Source organism: Embiotoca jacksoni, unplaced genomic scaffold (assembly GCF_022577435.1).
Source record: "Embiotoca jacksoni isolate LCO1_2020_lvr unplaced genomic scaffold, fEmbJac1.0.p SCAF_75, whole genome shotgun sequence".
Taxonomy (NCBI): Eukaryota; Metazoa; Chordata; class Actinopteri; family Embiotocidae; genus Embiotoca; species Embiotoca jacksoni.
Window position 1 is genome coordinate 1249127 of NW_027185431.1, and position 24105 is coordinate 1273231.

General features: G+C 43.0%; 1 protein-coding gene across 1 annotated transcript in view; it reads left to right on the plus strand.

Moving 5' to 3' along the window:
• Window positions 1–24105, plus strand: part of LOC138215403 (sodium channel protein type 3 subunit alpha-like) — a 144883-nt gene that overhangs the window by 109581 nt on the left and 11197 nt on the right. Inside the window, 6 exon segments of the mRNA XM_069177526.1 lie at window positions 6559–6682; window positions 14362–14516; window positions 15354–15527; window positions 18792–18914; window positions 22808–22918; window positions 22921–23085. Coding sequence (XP_069033627.1) covers window positions 6559–6682; window positions 14362–14516; window positions 15354–15527; window positions 18792–18914; window positions 22808–22918; window positions 22921–23085 — 852 coding nt within the window.

A 24105-nucleotide genomic window follows, 5' to 3' on the forward strand; every position in this document is an offset into this window, starting at 1 on the left:
TGTGTGTGTGTGTGTGTGTGTGTGTGTGTGTGTGTGTGTGTGTTGGGGTCTGGATGGGAGAGAGTCAGAGAGCATCACTGCTTTCACAACTCTTTAGCATCAAGCTTTGTTTCCAGGGTGTGTGTGTGTGTGTGTGTGTGTGTGTGTGTGTGTGTGTGTGTGTGTGTGTGTGTGTGTGTGTGTGTGTGTGTTTGATGCAGCCAGGCTGTTTTCTCTGCCTCTGTAACATCTCACTTACTTTATTCCTTCTGCTCTTAATTGACTTGAACATTCAACATAGAACACAAAGCAGAAGAACCGACCGTGTTTACAGACGTAAAAACAACCTTGTTCAACTTCAGGTCAACTTCTCTAAACGGAGTCCTTCGCTCCGTCCTGTTTGGGAACGTTTTTATCGTTTGACCCCCGTGATTATGAGATGACCCCCTTTTTCCAAGCTGAAGCCTTTTTTTTTCATTTAAATGTGGCATTAAGACTCACGACTCCTTTTGTCGTCTTGTCGTTTTGAGCTCATCGTCTGGCACTAACTTCTCGGCAGTTTCTCCTCGATTCGTTTCTCCTGTAAAGATTGTCGGGAGACGTCGTGAACTCGTTTTCAGATCTCTGTGAAAGCAAAAACACGATACAGGAACTGGAAGCAGAAACCAAACCTGGTTGGAGCTGTTTGAATCTGAAATATGAGCACAACACAACCTTTTATATCGTAACGTCGGCGACCGTCGACACTCAACGCTTTACGCTACCGGTTCCTACATCGTCCCATTCTCCTGAACGTGATAACTCAGGAACGCTTCAAGGAAATTTCTTCAAATTTGGTACAAACATTCTCTCAGACTCAGGGATAAAGTGATGCGATTTTGGAGGTCAAAGGTCACTGTTAACCCAAACAACATGTTTGCAACCATAACTCAATAATTCATACGAGATCCAGAGGAATTATGTAATAATACCTTTTTTTAATTAGCCAGGTTTGTCCTGTTGAGATCACAGGATCTGTTTTCTAAGGGAAAGAGTGAATGTAAAAAACACTGAGATTAAAATAACAATAAGTTCCATTGGTTGTAAATCTTCCAGATGTGGATGAGCGTAGGTAGAAAGCAGCTGCAGTTATGTGACGTCATCCAGCGTCATTATTTCTGCTGCGGCAGGAAGAATAAATGAGTCTCATTGCTCGTTACACACGGAAAGGCTGTTTTTACGATGAGTAATAGACGTTTTATTTAGTCGTTGTTGTTGAATATTTTGACGTGTAAATAATTCACATGGGAGGTGTTTTTCTGGGGCGAGCCTCCATGCTGGTTCAGCAACATCAATGTGAAATGATTTGTTATTATTTCAGACAATGTGTGTTAGCCAGCGTCTGACCTACATACGTGTGTAAATAATGTACCGGCGAGAAGGTGTCGGTGAAATCTGAATACGATGAGTCAGCCGCTTGGTTCGGGGAGAACTCGGCTCTTCTATCTATCTCTGCAGGTCCAGTTAGCTTAGCGTCCAGCCTCAGGACCGTCCAGCCCAACACGGCATCGCCCGAAGTTTGGTGCCCGGCTCAAGGGTAGTCGTTTTGAAGTCAGGATGGGGGTCCAGTCTGGAGATCCAAACGAACTTGACTTCTGTAACTCAGACACGACCTCCAGGACTTGTTAATGACTTGCGTGACTCATGTATGACTTGTGCAGTGACGACTTCAGACCAACCAGCAGCCAGTGCTGACGTCCCCCGTTGGTGTGACCATATTTGGACGAGCTGGGGGAGGAGCCAGCGGTGGATCTGACCGATCTGATTGGACACCTTGACGATACTACGTCCCGCCCACCAATAGCTGTAGCCTGACTGCACCACAGACCTGTCAATCAAACTGACACGCCCCCAAAAACAGGTCTTCTTGAATCTTCTTTTCTAATGAATGAGGGATTATTTTCAGATGGACCTCCAGAAAACTAATAAGAAGGAGTGACTTTAGCTAACAACACCGAGATAACTGATGGACACATTTTATTCACTTTGGATTTGATGAGAGAAGTTGAATGGGAGTCTATGGAGCCAGAGGCTTTTTGGAGCCGACTGCTAGCAGGCATTTTATTTTTTGCCAGAAGAGTGTTTTGGATTTTTTCCCTTTTTTCTGACCTTTTTCGTGTTTGAACTTTGAGCTCTCTGAACCTTTTCTAGTTTTCTGGACTTTTTGACTTTTTAGGATTTGTGCTTTTTCTTGCAGACCCGACCCGCGTGACTCGGACACAACTTGCGTGATTTGCACACGACCATGAACCATCTAGGTGACACTGTTTATTTCTTCATCAGAAAAGTCCTCCGTGACTCATCCCAACCGCTGATGATTTTGGACCAAGTTACGCTCGTCAAATAGATTTCATGTGAACGTCCTGACGGTTCGGGCAGCGGTGCCTCGGAGCCAAAAACAAGTTAATTAAACCTGAGTAGAAGAAGTAAAAGTTAATCTGAAGCTGTGGTATTTATAGGACGGTGGAGCCTGCCAGTCAGCGCTCAGGTGTCGGGTCACTGATATCTGTTTGTTTTGCTTTTCAGCGGACTCAATCCTCGTCTAAAACCAACATATTAACACTGAGCTTAACTTTATTTATAGCTCACACTCGCTGTCACTCTTCACATGAGTCTTTCTCTCTTGAGCACTCAAAGTGGGGACATTTAAATTTAGATTTACTGTACAGAAAAAAAGCAGTAAAAGTCTACAAAGTTGGAAAAAACGTCAGTTAATAATGAATAAATATATTTTGCACAGGTGTTCCTAATAAAGTACTGGTTTGATTGAGCTCATCCAAATATGGTCCAACAAGTAAATGAAGTTCATCCAGGATAGCTTCTTAAGATAAATAATGAGAGAAAGACGACTTAATTAACCGTGCAAAGTTTATCAGAGCTAATTTTCTTTCAAAACCTTTTCTACGACCAAAGTAAAGACAGAAAACAAGTAATTTATTTAAGATGAACCATCTTTCTAACGCGATCTTTGACTCCTCGGTGAGCAGCAGCGCTAACGGTAAAGCTAACGATGCTCTCTTGTTATCTCTCCTCTCCCCCGCGGGTCTCTTTCTATGTGATTTATTCTCCGTGCACAAACAGCTCACTGTAAATAGAAGCTGTTAAGCCGCTCCGGCACTCCAGTTTTAATAGAGCCTGTGTTTGGTTATGTAATGATTAAATAGCTGACCCGGGCTTTTAATGGCCTCGTAAATCACCCGACGCGGCTTTTATCGTCTTGTAAAGCTCGAAAATCAGCCGGTCGTAGGTGGGCTCGGTCAACAGCCAAGGTCAAAGGTCGGGCTGCGGCGTGTTTACAGAGGCGGTCGTTTAAAAAGTTTGATCTTCAAACACCTGAGAGGTGAAATCTGCATCGTAAACGGCTCCTTTTTATTCATTAAATTAGACAGTGCTGACTTTCTGTGTCTCTTGGAACGGCAGCTTCAAAAACCTGGAGCACCAGTCTGTAGCCGGTGACCTCCGACCCCTGCCGAGTTCAGGACCCCACCCCCCCCTCCCCCGCTAACAGATGTCCAGGTGCTGTCTGGACAGGACAGGTGGACGCCTCGGTCCCGCTCTTTGATTTCTCTCGTATGTGGAGATAAAAAAAAAAAAACAATGTCCCGAATCTAAACTGAAACAATCTGCAGCACAAACACAGAAAATATCACGTAAACAAATACAAATCTAATAACTCTTCATTTTGAGGATTTTAACTCCGAAGTGTCAACAAAGAAACGCTGACTTAAACAAAATGAGAATAAGTTAACACTTAAAACCATCTTTGAATAAATCACTGCGAGTCAAGCATCCAAAACTATTTGAATTATTTTGCGGGTTGCAATTAATTGACCACCACCTGCACAGAAACTGTAGCACCGCTGCTAACTGCATTGGAAGAAGCACTCTTCAGCACTTTTCTTCAGTTAAAATAGCAAACTATAACAATAAAAAAGAAAAAACTCAACGACAAGCAGAAGTTCTGCATTCAAAATCCTTCAAAATAAAAGATGATCGACCTTGGATTTCATCCGTGTGTGTGATGTCGTACGTATATTCTGTGCAGGAGAAGTTTGTCATCTATTTTTCTCCCTCGGCCTCATGTGAAGATGAAATTCATCTTTTTTTTTCTGCGTCTGTTTGCACAAAACACACGAAAACTGCAGAGACGAATTGCGTCTGTCCTCGTTAGTCGTGGACGAGACGTTCCTCCCGCCGAGCGAAGACGGACGACCCGGCGCTGAGGAGGAATGAATGAGTGAAATGTCTGTCAGAGGGGCAGCAAACACATGAAACAAGCACCTGAACGCACCACACTGGGCTTCAGTCTGAGAAAAACTAACATTGAACTCACCACGGACACTGGCCTGTCCCACAGACAGTGAACTCACCACAGACACTGGCCTGTCCTACAGACAGTGAACTCACCACAGACACTGGCATGTCCTACAGACAGTGAACTCACCACAGACACTGGCCTGTCCCACAGACCGTGAACTCACTACAGACACTGGCCTGTCCTACAGACAGTGAACTCACCACAGACACTGGCCTGTCCCACAGACCGTGAACTCACCACAGACACTGGCCTGTCCCACAGACCGTGAACTCACCACAGACACTGGCCTGTCCCACAGACCGTGAACTCACCACAGACACTGGCCTGTCCCACAGACCGTGAACTCACCACAGACACTGGCCTGTCCTACAGACAGTGAACTCACCACAGACACTGGCCTGTCCCACAGACCGTGAACTCACCACAGACACTGGCCTGTCCCACAGACCGTGAACTCACCACAGACACTGGCCTGTCCTACAGACCGTGAACTCACCACAGACACTGGCCTGTCCTACAGACAGTGAACTCACCACAGACACTTTCTCTTCTGTAGTTACATTAGTTCTTTTCTTTTTTTACATTCTGAACACGCTCGCTCCTTTTGTTGGATAAAAGTAATCAGATAACCTGCGTTTTTGATGTCCCTGAATGTATCGCGGCGCCTTCAGCTCCTCTCCGGCCGCACAATAGAAACAGCTTATGAATAGAAATACATTTAAACGCCTCATTACGGATGTCAGCTGTCAGGAGGTTTTGGCCCAAGGCTGCGTTACATTATCCCGTTTTTGTGTGGCCCTCTTTTCACATGGAGGTGCGTGTCAGAGATTAGGTGTGTATTCATGTCTGTTTGGCTTCACCTTTGCATGTGTGTGTGTGTGTGTGTGTGTGTGTGTGTGTGTGTGTCCAAGGCTGGCATTCGTCACAGAGGCTGCTCTCTGTTCCCAGACTCTGAATGTATTCATGAGTTAGCTGTTGACTCAGGTAGTTAGCTCACCTGCGCGCACACACACACGCACACACACACACACACACACACACACACACACACACACACACACACACACACACACACACACACGCTGTGTCTTTGTCCAGACAAATCGACTGAACCTGCCAGATTTCCCTCCTCAGTCCTCAGCAGAAAAACCTGTTTCCTATCCCTCCATCTCCCTCGTCCCTTTGTAAAGTTAAACTCCCATGATGCTTAGCAAACAGGGACCTTTGAAGTCACCTGGGATGAGGAGGAGGGAGGGGGGGGGATTTCCTAGCGTCTAGTTCGGGCCAGATCTCAAAGTGAACAGCGGGCAGTTTTCCCGGCGGTGCGTTCGAAGCCTCTCTGTTTCCCGTCCGTTATGTAACTGATTCGGACTCATTCAGCCTTCGACGGTCGCCGACCGTCACACAAACCGACGAAGCATCGCCAGGACAACGCTCACAAAACTCATATCTAAGTGGAAGAAGTCGTCTGAATCGTTTCCTTACAAGAGAACTGTGGTTGATCTGAAGCCTCGTTTATCTTCGTCTTCCTTCGGTGAAGCTACTTCGGTTTATTTTAGAGACATGAAAGCAAAGGCAGAAGTAGCTGATTCTGGTCCACATCGGGAGGAGGTGTGGGAGGACGATCCTCCTCTTCCATAGAGGAAAAACTCACATTACATTTCAACGAACTGTTGTTATTCAAATGACCACTAGAGGTTGCTTGACTTTAAAAACGTTAAGTACAACAGCCTAAAACCACAAACAAGATCTAACATGTTAATTAATGCTTTGTAGGGTAATTAGAAGCTCAATTCTTCTCTGCAAAAGTTTCCAACTATTCTTTAAAGTTGTACAATTTCGATAAGAATACATTTCTTGTGTTAACAGTAAAATCAATTTAAATAATGTCATATTTTTGATATTCTTTTGCAATTAAAGCTGCACCGTGTAAGATATTGTATAACAGTTTAAAAGGCTCATTTATCGGAGGAAGGCGTGTTGAGAGTCTCCAGTGGATCCGATAAGCTCTGAGTGTGTAGTTTTTCACTGTAAAGACAGTTTACAGCCTGTTTTATGGAAGCATGCTGCATTTATTGAGTAATAAACTCCTATGTAGCTTTTTATTTCCTGCAGCTTTTCTTAACAGATAATTGGATGATATAAACCGGCTACAGGATGGTGCAGTTAAATCTGATAAGGTAATGGCTCTGATTGGTTGTTTCCTCTGGTTTTGAATTCAGCAGAAAGATGATATCAGCCTATCGGAGGGCAGCACGGTGGACCTGAGGAAGCCCGGAGAGGAAGAGGACGAGTACTCGGAGATGGCCGAAGAGGCGATGGACCCCGACAACTGCTTCCCCGACAGTAAGATCCACACGGTGTTGTTAGAAAGACTCTCGCTTATGAACGCACCATAAATTAGGCTAACCACGTGCTCACTCCAGCTCAAACTTGTACGCAAAACACGAGTTTTCACCTGAAGAAGCAAAATTTGTCCGTTCCCTTTTTTTTTCTTTTACCTGCAATTAAGTAAACGTAAAAATCTACGATAATTGATCAAAATATTTTTTGCTCTCATTATCTCCTGATGCTGTGAAGCTGCAGCCGCTTCAGATTCACAAATGTTTTCAGGAACCACGAGCTCCATCCCGCTCGCCCCAAAACTCTCAGGCTGATTTACGATGTTGTGCCGACTGACCCCGCTGAAGAGCAAACACCTCGTTTCCTTGCTGACTGAGCGGCTTTCTTGCGGGACGCAGCAAACATGTCCGTTTGTATCCGTCTCTATGCAGACGACTCCCCGCTGAGCATTACATTTAGAAAAAAAAAATTTGAATTTTCTTCACGTGAAATTTGCACAATGTTTCATCGAGATGAGAACAAATGTTCATGTTGATATGTTCCTTTCCCTCCCGTGAGGATTTGTGCTTTAACAGTTCAGTCTCTCAGCGTTTCCGCTCGGTTTGTTTTTGTGATTATTGCCATAAAAAAAGGTTTGATTTCTGCTGCAGCTTTTCTCAAAGATTGCGATGTCATTCGCAGTTTTAAGTGAGTATTTTCCATCCGTTACCGCCTGATTCATCAGAAGACATCGTTGTGTTTGTGAACGTTGAATTCAGACTTTAAAAGCTGAACATGGAGCCTCGAACCAGCTGCAGGGTTTGAAGACGCGTCGCTGGTTTCAGGAACAACGAGCTCCATCCCGCCGCCCCAAAACTCTCACGCTGAGATTTATGATGTTGTGCCGACTGACCCCGGTGAAGAGCAAACACCTCCTTTCCTTCCTGACTCAGCCGCTCTCCTGCGGGAACACCACAGATTTGTCTTCAGCACAGTAACGTGGAGAGACGGAGTAAACTAAATCAAAGTGTTCCGGCTTTCAATTCAGCTTTTTCAACTGATATTTCTCGTGTGAGTCTCGGAGGTAATGTGAGGGCACAGAATCAGGTCAGCCAGCTGGAAAAACCCTCTGAAGAGCCAAAACAACAGAAAGCATCCCCAACATCTGCAGCGACTCCGAGGTGGAACGAACGTGTGCAGCGACTGAAACACGCAGCAGGACGGTTCACGTGTTTAATTACCAGTGTAGATTATAACAATTAAAACCCAAATACAGACAGATTTCCACCTGGATTTTATCCTGGCCATTTTTAAAAGCTTCTCACTTCTTCAATTTGTCTCTATAAAAAGCAAAATATGCAGCATCGACTCATGGATCTAATATTTGGGTTGTTTTTGGTAGATATAGATACAAATAAATGTTGATTTAATTAATCAGATGTCATCGATGAAGGTCGTTTTGTACGTAGTGTGAACCGGTGACCTTATGTTTGTAAAAGTGGACTGAAAGCTTCCAGGACTGAAAAATGAGGCCGATGCGGAAGTCCACAATTTTATTCTCATTTCATATATTTTTATACTTGCAAATCTTTTTAATCTGGGAAAAAAAAACTTTCTAAAAACCCATCAGATTAAAACATGTTATAAAAAGATAATATGAATGTTTTTAAAGATATTAGACTGTATGTCATTATGTTTCATTGTCAGCTACCAAATAGGAAGAAACAAAACTTAAATACGAGACACCATTCAGTCCACAAACACAAAACCACACAACAGCAGCGAGGCTGGTCCCGATGGTCCCGGTGGTCCCGATGGTGGTCACGGTGGTCCCGATGGTGTCCACGGTGGTCCCAATGTTGGTCCCGGTGGTCCCAATGGTGTCCACGGTGGTCCTGATGTTGGTCCCGATGGTCCCGATGGCCCCGGTGGTCCTGAGCTCGGCGTGGGACCTCGTTTTTCCGAGGTTCGCTCTCCATGGAAGCAGCGCCGCCTTGGTTCTCTACTTTGTGTGAAAGCGGCTGCCAAACAACAGATGTTGTATTAGCTTTGATTCATTTAGAAGATTGATGCGTCCGTCGCCACCGTCCCAACACGCCGCCCGCTTCTCCCTGATTCAGCAGAGTCCTTCACAGCAGGCGGACGTTTGTCACCGGCTGGACTCGGATCGGCCGCCGCAGCGCCGCCGGAGGAGGGTGGACATGAGACATGAAGGAAGTCTTCCCGCCCGCCGTAGTTTGTGTCAGCGTCTGAATTTAGTGGCTGAAATATGAGTTTAGAGGAGGAGAGGAGAGGCAAACAGAACGACAGACGAGGCGAAAGGAAAGGAAGGAGACAAAAGGAACCGAGGAAGAGGAGGGAAGACGATGACACTCTGGAGTGATAGACATCCAGAGAAAAGGAAGACGAAGAGGAAAATAAATCAAAAGATAATGAAAAAGGAGGAGAGACGCATTAGTAAGAAAATAAATAAGAGAAAGAAAACAAGAACATTTCGTGGAATGAAGACAGAAGAGAAGACGAAGAGGAGGAGGAGGAACGAGGCTGAGACGACGATGATGATGATGATGATGGACTTTGACCTCGTGACCTTTTGACCTCGCTAGCATCGACAGATTCTGGGGACAAACAGATTTTGACCTCCGGCGTGTCGCCGGCGCCGCCGCCGGGCCTCCCTCCTGACTCAGCTCAGTCCGCTCACTCTGGACCAGAACCACCAGCGTGCTGACACAGCACTGCATCACTTTGTCTTAACGTGTGTGTGTGTGTGTGTGTGTGTGTGTGTGTGTGTGTGTGTGTGTGTGTGTGTGTGTGTGTGTGTGTGTGTGTGGAAGCCGTGGTTCCTGCAAGTCGACCAGCTGCTGCAGAAGTAGGCCAGAAAAATGACTAACAGCAGCAGGCAGCCACCAGCTGTGTGTGTGTGTGTGTGTGTGTGTGTGTGTTTTATTTGTGTGTGAATACGAGGAAGTTTGCATTACAGTGTGTGTGTGTGTGTGTGTGTGTGTGTGTGGCCATCTGGACCTTCAGGACAATAGCAGGGTCACGAGATGTTTGCCAATCGGTGCATCCGGTCTGCGTTAACGTTTCCACGGCGACGAACGTTTCCAGTCACGGTCGAACCGTCTCGAGTCGAGTTGCCGCTCGATTGTTTGTTTTGTTTTATCATCAAACCGGAGATCAAAAAGTTTTCCTCCCATGATGCAACTGCTGCTGATATGAACGATTGTGTTCCTATGTGTCTTTATGTATATCTGTGTGTGTGTGTGTGTGTGTGTGTGTGTGTGTGTGTGTGTGTGTGTGTGTGTGTGTGTGTGTGGTCCTCCATGCTGTGATTACAAAGCACACCCCCCCCCCCACACACACACACACACACACACACCGGCTGTCAGTAAGACGGAGTGTGTGTGTCGTCCTGAATGGCGACGCTCCCCCGCCGCTAATTATTCATCACGCAGGAGGAAAGGTCGGTCGAAACGGAGAAAAAAGAAAAAGAACAGCTCAGCGAGCGACGTTAACGAGGCGGTAAAAGAAACTCTTCAGATGACTGAAGGTCGACGGTTTCGCTTTTACACTTCCCGCTTTTTTTTTTACCTGATGAAAACAAACAAAGAAGCGGCGCCGACGGGTCCAGAAGATGTTCTTGACCCATGAAGGACCGGAGGAGGTCTGGAGAAACTCTTTTATTTCAGAAACATATCACATATTTGCGGTCTGAAAGCAGTTTAGCCTTTTTTTTTTTTTTTTGCACAAACTGAAAGCTGAGCGCGCCGACTGCTCGTAGAGGAGCGCCGGTCCGCAGTGTACCAACATATTTAATCATCTCAGTCTGGAAAACGAAACAGTCTCATCAGAGTTTTGTGGGGGTGTCGTGTCCGTAACTTTTGCGCAAACCGGTCTCCCTTGCTGCAGAGTCACATTACTGTGATCGATTTTCCCAGCATGCCCTCGTATTTCCCAGCATGCCCTCTCTCTTTTGGAACTACTGCGAACAGTGACTGGTAGTAAACACGTCTTAAATTTCCCCAAGTCCCCATTTCAGTATTTATTTACACCACATACTGCATCTTATTCTTACAGGAATCATACAAAAAGTCAACACATCTTTTTGTTTGTACACCGAATGTGTCAAACATCCGACATCAAGTTGCAGCTCGGACGGTTTTCAACCCACAAACACACCGAGGAACCGGAGGAGACACTTCCTGCTCTGTTATCTCCACTCGTCCACAAACACACTCACATTATCATTTGAATGCAGAAAAACATATTAGCTGAAATATAAAAATCCACCGACTGATTGGAGGTCCTCACACACACACACACACACACACACACACACACACACACACACACACACACACACACACACACACATACGTCCGTGCAGGCAGATTAGCCGCCCCATTAGTCCTCTAAATGCCAACTCATTGGTTAATGTTGTGATGCCACGCAGCACGCGATCCACAGCGAATATCCGAGTGTGTTTCCGCCTCAGCGGACGTTTACCGCCCCGACGTCACTGAAAAGGTCTCAGGTGTGATTCCCGCAGCAGACTGCCAGAGTGCCCCTGAGCAGGACGCAGACGTGTTGATCACACACTCCTCTGAACGTGACCTCAGATACCTGAACGGACAGAAATTAGAGGAGCTTTCAGTTCTGTTAAAAGAAAGCATAAAATAGAAACAATAATAGAAGAAATAACAACGTGATGGATTTATTTATTGACCACGAATTCAGAGCGTTTTATTTTGAGGACCCAAAACAGAAGATTATATTCAAAATAAAATCCTCTAGAAAGAAGTGTGAATTCATTTTGATCATGATTTTATTTTATTAAATATAAAACTCAACTTTCCTACTAACTCTGCTATTTTTTTCTTTTGTTTCAATAAAAGAAAAAATTATTCATTTCTTTTTTATTTCATAAACAGGAGAGGGGGATGCTTGTAATTTAAAATGTGCATACTTTTTTCTAACAAAATAAACATGCAGTTTATCGATTATTATAATTTAAACTGTACGTTTTTTGTTAATAGTCATTTTTTTTAGCTCCAGTGTTTGCAAATGTTGATGTCGTGTCCATTTTAATGTCCAGTTTGATATTAGAAAAAAGTGAACGAGTAAAAATGTAAGAAAAAGTTCTTACTAAATATATTTAAAAAATATAAAGTTTGTCCTGCTGGTCACAAAAAAAGCCATCATGTGGTCGTTAAACGTGGAAAAGTGGCGGGAAAGGAGGTTTCAGTTGAGGATCCTTTCAAAATAAGACCTTAAGAAAGTTTGTATTTGTTAGTCGCCATGGAGACGAGAGGCAACGAGGGGGATGAATGCAGTCGCCTGGCGGGGAACCGTTCGGACACGTTTTCTGAGTTGCGTTCGATAACGGATCGATCGGCACGACGGAGGACGCGTCAGGTGATGTAATGAGGCGTTCAAGAGCTGCGTTCAATAAGAGTTTATAGCAGCAGAAGGGTTTATTAAGGCTGCCTTCGGTGTGTGTGTGTGTGTGTGTGTGTGTGTGTGTGTGTGTGTGTGTGTGTGTGTGTGTGTGTGTGTGTGTGTGTGTGTGTGTGTGAGGGGGGTTTCCTAACACACACACACACACACACACACACACACACACACACGTTGATAATAACTCTGCCAAGTGGGCTGATTGAGTGTCGTGTTACCGCTCGCTTGTTTTCATTGGATTACTCGACTGACATATCGGGGAAAAAAAGCCTATTAGTCGCCATGGAAACAGAAAGCCGGGGTAATCAGAGCTGTAATTACAGAGGCAGGCGGACGCTGCAATCAGTGCAGCGAGCAGCAGCTCCCGATCCGCTCGCTCGCTGTTACAGGAAACACAAAAGTTACTCAACCTGCCGTGTTTGAGTTTCTTCCTTAAAAAAGCTTTTTGGAGCAAATAAAAAAAAAAAGTGTTTCATTTCTTTAGAAGTCTTCTCTTATTGATTGCTTTTATATAAATGTATGAATTCCAACCCTTTAAGTTCAGGATGTGAACACTGACCGGATCGGTTCAATTTTATGTGTAAGATGTGAATGGAAAAGTTTCAACAGGTGACACCTCAGACCCCGCCCCCTTTCTGTGATGTCACCGCTGACACACTGGTCTCTTCCTGTCTCGTGCGCTTGAACCACCCCCCCTCCCCCCACAGTCCTCCTCGGTCATCTGTCACCGCGCCCTGCTCGAGGGCACGTCAGCATCGTTCGCCCCGGCGATCACTCTCCTCCACTTCTCCTGCGTTCTGATTCGTGAGCGAACGTCAGGTTGCGGTTTGTCGTCCCGGCAGACGACGAGCTTTCAGAGCAACGGGCAGCCGATCCGACGGGAATCTGACCTCGCTGAGAGCATCCCGTCTGAAATACAGTGAAACGATTCCTGGTATTCAAATATGAATTCTTTACTTTAAATAGATTCAAATGTATTTTTTTCAAGAGAGACAACAGTAGGACACAAAGTAAAACCAACATGCAGCGCAGCGCTCAGGTTTCTCATCAAAACAATAACTACACACAAACAGCAGCTCTTTTAACCCCAGAATGATAAACAACAACAACAACAACAACAGAACAAGTAAACAAGCACCCAAACATCGCAGAGCATTCAGATCAGACACGTTAACTAATGGACAAATAAAGCACAGCCCCGAACAGCGCCACCTTGTGGTGCATACAGGTTTACACAGCTCTTATTTTACCAGATGTTTTCTGTTTGATTCGGTTTCACCACATAAAGACGTGAAGTCGTAAAGATATCTCGACATTTCGCTGCCGGAGAGTCGGATATTTCTCTCCGGAGTTGGTGGAGACCAAAAACTGAGCTAAAAGGAGAGTTTCTTTCTCTGCTGGAAGTGGAGCATCTTTTTGCTACGATACATCGGTGGTGTCGATCCCTTCAGCCTCAAGGCTATTTAAAAAATAAATAATAAATCCACGAGAACTCGTCAGCAGCAGCTGAACCTCAGAAACACCGTCCGTCTTCTCAGCAGGCGAAACGGAGATCTGAAAAAGTGCTTATAAAATATTATCAACTGGAGCTTTAACTAATTTAATGCAACAGAATTTCCCCACTGTGGGATTAATAAAGTCAAATCTAATCTAGAAATGAAGCGCAACAACTCTGCATCTGTTTCAATGTAACGTTTAATTAATGATCATTATGATAATAAAATAAATGAAATACATGTCGTGTTCACCTTCCTGCAGTTTGTGCAGAAAACAAATGTGAACTGAAGGTGAAGGCTGCAGTCTTTATTACCTTCACACACACTCACACACACACACACACACACACTCACACACATACACACACTCACACACACACACACTCACACACACACACACTCACACACACACACACACACACACACTCACACACACACACTCACACACACACACACACACACACACACACTCACACACACACACACACACATACACACACTCACACACACACACACACACACACACACTCTCTCACACACACACACACACACACACACACACACACACATACTGAGAGCGGAAACTCACACGATGTGTCGTTTTCTTTGTTTTATCAGATTGAAGATGGAACACGTGTTTTTTAATAAAAGATGTTTTAAAGATGGACGTGAACAGAAGTGGCGTCCAGAGGAGAGTTTACGGTTTCCTTCGTGTGTTTTTGTGTGTGTGTGTGTGTGTGTGTGCGTCCACAGTGTGCGTCTCCAGGTTCAAGTGCTGCGACATCGACACGACGGTGGGTCTCGGGCAGCGCTGGTGGCGGCTGAGGAAGACCTGCTTCCAGATCGTAGAGCACAGCTGGTTCGAGTCCTTCATCATCTTCATGATCCTCCTCAGCTCCGGGGCGCTGGTCAGACACACACACACACACACACACACACACACACACACACACAGACACACACACACACACACACACACACACACAGACAGACAGAGACACACACACACACACACACACACACACACACACACACACACACAGACAGAGACACACACACAGACAGAGACACACACACACACACACACACACACACCCACTGGACTTCCTTTTGTAAAGATTTAAAATCCAGTTTTTAACCTCGTTAACATCCATGTGGTGTTTTTTTTATTTACTTCAAGACTTTTAATGAGAGAAAAAAATATTAATCCTGTCAATCTGGGGGCGGAGCTTCCCATGTACTTGCTCTGAGGGGTGGGCGGAGACAGAGGCGGGGACTAAACAAAAACAACGGTGTTGAGTTACATATAAGCCGCTTAAAGACCCAAAAAAAGAGTTGATTTCATTCTTGTATATAGTTTTGATGACGAGACGTGAGATTTTAACGTTTTAATTTATGTCAGGGAACTTTAATTTATTCGACTTTGATCCAATCCCAATTTGTTTACTTTACTTAACTCACTTTACGTACTGACTTTACTGTCGTTGTCTCAAAAACGTAACTTTACACAATTGTGTTTACTGTTGTTTACTTGACGTAATATACTGAAAAATTAACCTCACAGCAGTTTGTTGTACTTAATTAAAATGTTCATTTCAAAGGTCATCATCATCTTTTCTAAAAAGGAGATGCATGAACTTTGTCGGCTCTGTGATTATAAATCAGATAGATTTCGATGATATCCGCTGAAATTGGCCTCCGACCACCAACAGCTGCCTAACGAGCGCCTCTGCTGCCCCCTTCAGGCCTTCGAGGACATCTACATCGAGCAGAGGAAGGTGGTCAAGGTGGTGCTCGAGTACGCCGACAAGATCTTCACCTACATCTTCATCCTGGAGATGTTGCTGAAGTGGCTCGCCTACGGCTTCAAGAAGTACTTCACCAACTACTGGTGCTGGCTCGACTTCCTCATCGTCGACGTGAGTCATCGATCTCTGTTTTTCTGATCGTTTGTTCCTGTATTTGTCGCTTCCTTCCCCGTTCGAGTCGTTTAGGCCGGACTGGAACAGCTGGGACCGGCCTTGATAATATTCTGTGACTTCCTGTATCTCTTTCAATTTAAAAGCTCTTGTTTCAAATTAAGAGCGCTCTAGCGTTTCGTACACGGTCCAGGTATCGACCAGCTTTTAACCGAGTCTTGTTTAATGTCACTTTGATTTCTGTGCGTCTCATCCGGACACATCGACTCATTCGAGGGTTTATTCTTTAGTTTTACTATTTTCTAAATTTTTAAATATTACTGAAGCCATCAAAACTATGAAAATAACACGCGTTGGAATTTTAGAATATTTGTCCGTCCCTCCAGAGAAATCACAATAATTAACGCAAAGAAGATCTTCAGTGGAAGATCTGCTGAAAGGTTTTGTCACATTTATCATTTTTGGGGAATTTTTAATCCAAAGTGCAAAAACGTAGAAAACAGATTAGAACTAAAATACTTGTGATGTGCAGAGCAGTTATTATCGTAGAAAGTAGAAACATTTAAATAATTATGAGTTCGTAGTTAAAAAAAAAAAATCCTTACTTTTGCTAATGCATCAATTTTACTGCCAAAATTTTGGGGAAAATTTCTGAAAAACTGCATTTCTGATCGCAATAAGCACAAAAATAAATACATTTCAAAACTCTTAATTAATATAGAATTAAATAGTAAATGAAAAAAAGTGTAAACTATGTTTATAATTGTGTTTATAAAGGAGAATTTTGGCAATTATTATATTACATTACATTATATTATATATTTTATTAAATAATTATATTATAGCACAAGTTATTACATAAGATACATGTGAGATAGTCAGTACGCAGCATGCTAACGTTATGTATGACACATGAGACGTACGCGTCTCCGAGGCGGTGATTCGGCGTTACTTTCTCTCCGCGGCGTTTTATCGCTCGGAAACTGCAGCGCCGAGAATAAAAGCAAGCGAGAGACGCCGAGCGACAACAGAGAGAAAGAGAAAAGTTCAAACCGCCTGCGGACAAAATATCAGCGCTGGCTTTTTAACCTCCACACACACACACACACACACACACACACACACACACACACACACACACACGGACACACACACACACACACACACACACGGACACACACACACACACACGGACACACACACACACACACACACACACACGGACACATACACACACACACACACACACACACGGACACATACACACACACACACACACACACACACACACACACACACACACACACACACACACACACACGGACACACACACGGACACACACACACACACACACACACACACACACACACACACACACACACACGGACACACACACACACACACACACACACACACACACACACACACACGGACACACACACACACACACGGACACACACACACACACACACACGGACACACACACACACACGGACACACACACTCTCCCTTTTCAGTCCTGCAGGCAGTATTACGCCGAGGCGGAGTGACACACAGTTTGTGATCCACACCATACATATGCATGCATCGGGTTGGAAATGGACACATTCCCTCTCGCTGCCTCTCCGTGTCTCTCCGTGTCTCTCCGTGTCTCTCCGTGTCTCTCTGTGTCTCTCCGTGTCTCTCCGTGTCTCTCTGTGTCTCTCCGTGTCTCTCCGTGTCTCTCCGTGTCTCTCTGTGTCTCTCTGTGTCTCTCCGTGTCTCTCCGTGTCTCTCCGGGTGGTTTCCGCCTGGCCGTCCTCAGAGATGACACTGTGTGTTGTGACGTTTTTATTTGACTGTAGTGGCCCCGAGAGAGAAAGAGAAAGAAAGAGAGGGATGTGTTGAGTCAGAGATCTAACCATGCACATATGAGATGGAAAGAAGAAGAAGCAGGACAGAGCAGAGTGTTATTAACAGAGACAGAAAATGGTGGAAGAAAGACTCTTAAAGCTGCAGGAAGGAGTTTTCAGCCACTAGGGGGCAGAAAAACACCAAAACATGCTGACGGACACGAAGCTGCAAAACAGTAAAGTCATATTTATACATGTTTCCCTAAAATTCTCTGTTATTTTCCTTTATTTTACATTTTATTCAGAGATTAAAAGCTCTGGTTTTAAGAGAGACCTTCAAAGTTTGTTACAACAATAAAATAATAAAAGAGATAGCCGTTTCTTTCAGGAGGTCCCGATCGAAGGGAAACTCTTCATTTTATTAGTTAATACTGATATTAGAATTCATATTAGAAACGTCTAAAAAAATAAATGCATACAGAATTTTTTTAAACACGTGCTGTTGAATTTAAGCTGCTGTGAGTATTAATGATGTTATTTTTCACGTAAAAAGAACTCAGCTGATGTGGGTGGAGCTCAGGTATGTGAGTAAATGTTACCAAGCATGAGGAGCACTTTTATTTTGTTAAAGTAGCTCCGCCTCCGTCGATGCTGACGGTGCCTGTGACCCCGTAGATCTCAGTGCTGGGTCAGCTGGCCCGGGTGGTCTCGGTGGACCAGATGGCGGCGGCGCGGGTTCTGAGGACGCTCAGGGCGCTCCGCCCTCTCCGGGCCGCGGCCCGCTTCGCCGGTATCCGGGTAAGAGCCCGAGCCGAGTCCTCGCCCAGCTCCGTCCACGCGGTTCCACCGGCCGGCTTCTTGTTAGCGGCGCTGCGGTTTCTGGGCTTTGATTTGAGGGTGATGGTGGCTGTCAATCATCTTCTTCATACATCCAGGGGTTTTGGGCCTTTGAGGAGGAGCTGAATATTATCGTGTTCCTGATTCAGCTTCAGCTCCAGAAACATCTCTTTGTCTCGCAGGTTGTTTCCTCGCCGCTTCATCTGAAGCCAAACTAATCTAAGTTCATCCGCTCGTCTCTCGTCCTGCAGGACTCATCGGTCAGCTGATCGGTGGACGGACGCAGCTTCGACTCCTCTCTGTTCGCCTCGTTAGATTAGAAGTTAACTGTCCTGCTTCTCTTCCTCTTCTTCCTCTTCCTCTTCCTGTCTGTCTTTGTTTCTACCTTTTGCCTCCTTCCCTCCTTTCCTCCTTCCTTCCTTCCTTCCTTCCTTCCCTCCTTCCTTCTTCCCTCCCTCCTTCCCTCCCTCCTTCTTCCTTCCTTCCCTCCTTCCTTCCTTCCCTCCTTCCCTGACTCCTTCCTTTCCTCCTTCCCTCCTTCCTTCTTCCCTCCCTCCCTCCCTCCTTCCCCTCCTTCCTCTCTCTCTCCTCCAGGTGTCATTGGTCAGTTTGGTTGCCAACACGTTGGGTTATTCAGACTTTGCAGCCATCAAGTCTCTGCGGACGCTGCGAGCCCTGCGTCCCCTCAGAGCCCTCTCCAGATTTGAAGGCATGAGGGTAAGAGTCAGTATTAACCAATCAAACACACCCGAGCTCCCAGATCCAGAAATCATATTTATCACAGCCGGTTGAGACGCCTTCGTTTTAAACTAGAAGATCTTCAGTAGAAAATATCATGAACTCCAACGACTTTATGCGGTAAACGAGTTGTCGTTCATCCTGTTATGATTGGTGCTATTTAACATCCATAAACACACATTAACAATGTACAGAGAGCTACATGCTAATTGCTCATTCAGAATTTTTTTTTTTTTATAATTGCTGATTTTGGTTGATTGATTTCAAATTAAATAGAAATTTCACCGTTTTAAAAGGAGCTCCTTTCAACAGAATGGCATCAGAATAAACCCGTTTATTTGCATAAATGGGATAGTTATCAGAATAAAAGGCTTCCTCTGATTTATGAACTAATGAAGGATTCCTGATTTTTTTCAACAAGGACTTCAGATTTCTGCAACTTTTTGTGTTTAAATTACAAAACTTGTTAAAGTAAAGTTTCTCATTGCAGTAAAATATTCAAATTTATAAACATTTTATGTCATGTTATTGTTGAAGTCAGTTGAGTTAATTTTAAAGTATTTTATATTAAAATAACGATTATTTTTAATGTGTATTAATGTGCCAATCATTTTCATTTCATTAAATAGTCAGAATAATTTTTCAGGCCTATTCTTTACGTTTTGTCTGTAAAATACTTTAAATATTGAAAGTAAATCGGAAGTATTTTCCTCTGAAATGTGGTGGATTAGAAAGTAAATATATTATAATATGAAATGAGGCCTTTTGTCACGTGATATAAAGGAAGGTAAATAAAATAATTCAAGCGCTCCTGTATTTTTAACGTCAGTATTTTTGTGCTCATGTGTGTTTGAAGTGAAAAACTTCACCTCGTTGTTGTGGTTTCTTTGTGTTTCATCCCATTAACGTTTCACCTGTTGTTCATTTCAACTTCACTCTCTTCACTGTTTTCTGCTCTCTGATTGGTTCATCTCCATGTTTCTTTTTTCATATTAACTTTGTGTATAAGCAGGAAGAAACATGGAGTCGGTGTGTGTTTGTGTTTCCGTCCCGTTCATCAGTATTACCGAGTCAGCTCGTCTGCAGCGCCTGAAATATCCTTTACGACACAAACTCTAAATTTAAATGATGATTTTCTTGTAGATTACGTTTCGTTAAAACATCTGCAAAAAGAAAAAAAAACATCTTCCACAGCTAATATTTGTTAATAATAGAAAATTATAAAATGGAGATTTTAACTGTATTTTAATATAACACATTGGCATATTAAATAAATTTGACACTTTTTTTTCAACACTTTTACATAAAAAGTAAGTCAACCTTTCAGCAAAATGTGTTTTCACTTCATGTTTGTTTTGCATAAAAATGGATAAAAACAAATTTATTTTTCTAATAGAAAAAAATACCAAAAAAGGACATAAGTGATGAAAATCTTTTCATAGTTTTCATATTGTTTAATTTCACTTTTTAAATCTTGAATAAGCTTTCTTACTCTTAAAATAACAATATAATATTTTCCTGCCATTTTGTGATTATTGAAGTTACATTTGTTAGTTTCTGAGTTCATTCTAAAAAATGTCGCTTTTTAATGGAAATATACCAAAACCAGAGATGACATGGGTGAGGATGGTTTTGTATTTTCTTTCCTTGTATAAATCTTTTTTTTTATTACTTTTTACATCTTAAAAAAGCTTTATTACTCTTAAAATGACATAACAATATTTTCTCATCCGAACAGAAAATGTTTGTGCTTAATAAAATTAAAATTCTCAAGTTTCCGAGTTGGTTTTGCATAAATGTGGATGAAAATAAATGTATTATTCTAATGAAAAAATGCCAAAACTTATGGAAAGGAGATAAGTGATGTCTTTTCATATTGTTCATATTGTTTAATTCTACTTTTTACATCATTGAATAAATTTTCTTACACTTAAAATAACAATAAAATATTGTCTTGTCTTCACAAAAAGGCAAATTTTGTGGTAAATAAAATGTAATTATTCAATGATTTTGTTTTGTTTATAAACCTTAATTTTATGTTTACATACAAAAACAAAACTGTTTCCAAAAGGTTTCAAGAGCTTAAATTTATTATCTATTATGTTACAAAAAAATTAATTAACTGAATTTAAAGTTTTAAATTCTTATTTGATGAAACGATCCGCAGCTCATTTAATCCACATTTTTTGAACCTTTGGTTAAAGATGAAACGAAAGGCGTGCAGATCGCTGACTCTTCCTCATGAAGGTCAGAACCTGTGTTGCATGCTGGGAAAAAAAAAAAGAACCCTCTGAGCTTTCACTCTGCTCGTCATCCTCCGCTCTCCTCTTTGTGCGGCTAATAAGATTAGCTGGTGTGTTAATTTACAAACGCTCGGCGCTCAGCACCGCGCGGCTCACTCAGCACGGCTCTCCGGCTGGAAGAGGTGCATTGTGGGGTGCAGGGCGAGGAGGCCTGGAGTGGCAGGTTGAGACATTAGCGAGTCAGCGCTCGCTCGCCGTGCGAAATAAAAAGAGAATTTGCAGAAAGTCAGTTTAACTAAAGAAAATCTCTTAAATCCTCCAGAAATGGATTTTTATTTTTTTATTTATTCACTTCATGTGGGAGCAGATTCTCACATCTCAACACTCGTCAAGTTACATGAAGATACTGTGATTTCTTACTAAGTTGTTTTATTTTATAACAAAAAATATTACATTATTAAAACATTTACAACCGAATCTTGGCTGAAATAATTTAAAACTACTCATCAAATAATCGACGAGTTTTTTATTCTTGAACAAAAATGTTTGTTTTGCTAAAATAAACTAGGGTCGATAGGTAAAATAATCTTTATGAATATTCCCAGTTTGTAAATAAACGTTTTTATAAAATAAATAAACCAAAGTCTGAAATGTAAGTTTCATTCGTGTCCAGAAGAGTTTTTTGTTCATTCTGTGAATAAAAACACTGAATTTCTGCAGATTTATTTCACAGGTTTACAAAAGCTGATTTAAAACTTGATGAATGATTTTCAATGTTTCTCCCACATGATGTGAACATCAGTGAACGGTTGTAACAGCCTCTCCAGCCTTCCTCCACCTGCATGCTGAGCTGTGAACGATGCATTCATGTCCCAACAGATGTCTCACTCATCCTTGTTTCTTTTTTTTTATATATCAAGGTGAAAGGACAAACACACAGTTTGATGTCACTCGTGATCTTCAGATAATTCAAACATAAATCAAACTTTATTAGTTCATCTCTTCTATCAGTTTCGAGGCCTCGTTCAGAGACCGCCTGGTGATTTTTGAAAGTCAGATTTCTACTGATGCGTCTCAAATTTTTTGGAGGGATTTCTTAAAAAAGAATAATGATGATGATGATGATGATGATGATGTCATTTCCAGAGAGATAGCGCTATCAGAGAGCGGAGAGTTTTTCACTTCCGCGCTAGAAAGCTGCGTCACCAGCGTAGCTACGTGGGTTACCACGGCAACCCATGCAGCTAGGCGGGTGACAGATTCTGATCTGAGAAACAAATCTGATTTCACCTGCAGTCTGAACGCAGCGCTTCACGTGAGAGACACAAAATGAACAGAAAACTAAGAGGAGGAAAGTTTACAAGCAAAAAAAATATGCATTCGATTAAAATCTTTATCAAAAGTTGTAATAAACCGAGGAAACGTACAGGTGAGACTGTCGTGTTTGTTTTCCACCTGGATGTCCAACAGACTGAAACTTTCATGTTTTCTCACACAAACAGACTAAAGTTGTTGTTTTCACCGCTGTAAGAAGTGTGTGTGTGTGTGTGTGTGTGTGTGTGTGTGTGTGTGTGTGTGTGTGTGTGTGTGTGTGTGTGTGTGTGTGTTGTGTGTGTGTTTCCTGTGCAGGTGGTGGTGAACGCTCTGATCGGGGCGATCCCCTCCATCATGAACGTGCTGCTGGTCTGTCTGATCTTCTGGCTGATCTTCAGCATCATGGGCGTCAACCTGTTCGCCGGGTAAGTTCGGCCGCTTGCGTCAACCGCACGGGTCACATCTACGACGCCGGCTTCATCAACAACAAGTCCGAGTGCGAAGCGCTCAACGACACCTCGCACTTCTACTGGAGCAAAGTCAAGGTCAACTTCGACAACGTGGGCGCCGGATACCTGGCTCTGCTGCAAGTGGTGAGATACGGCGGTTTATTACGCTTTATTTTTAAATCACATCCATTCAAAACTAAAACAGAGTTCAGTCTCACAGCTGGAAGTGGAGAAAACTCATTCAACATGTTCCTCGTTACATCATAAGACCACATTTCCCACAAACCCCGGCACTTCCTGTTGTGGCGGTGAGCGAGCTTTGTTTCGATGGTGAGAGAAGGGGCGGAGCCTAAGGATTATTTTTGGGAATCGAGTCAGTTTTATTTTAAATGGAAATGCAAATATTATGAGGACGCAGGATGTTTATACGTCCAGCATCAGGACAACAGTTTAAAATATTCCTCACGGATCTGAGAGCAGCTGTGTGAAACAATCGAGCTGAAGCACGACGAGGAAGCAAAGAAGAGCGGTGTGTAAATGTGTTGTCGTGTAAATGTGTCATTGTGTAAATGTGTCATTGTGTAAATGTGTTGTCGTGTAAATGTGTCATTGTGTAAATGTGTCCTTGTGTAAATGTGTCCTTGTGTAAATGTGTCATTGTGTAAATGTGTCCTTGTGTAAATGTGTCATTGTGTAAATGTGTCCTTGTGTAAATGTGTCATTGTGTAAATGTGTCATTGTGTAAATGTGTTGTCGTGTAAATGTGTCATTGTGTAAATGTGTCATTGTGTAAATGTGTCCTTGTGTAAATGTGTCCTTGTGTAAATGTGTCATTGTGTAAATGTGTCCTTGTGTAAATGTGTCATTGTGTAAATGTGTCCTTGTGTAAATGTGTCCTTGTGTAAATGTGTCCTTGTGTAAATGTGTCCTTGTGTAAATGTGTTGTCGTGTAAATGTGTCATTGTGTAAATGTGTCCTTGTGTAAATGTGTCATTGTGTAAATGTGTCATTGTGTAAATGTGTCCTTGTGTAAATGTGTCCTTGTGTAAATGTGTCCTTGTGTAAATGTGTCCTTGTGTAAATGTGTCGTCGTGTAAATGTGTCGTCGTGTAAATGTGTCGTCGTGTAAATGTGTCGTCGTGTAAATGTGTCGTCGTGTAAATG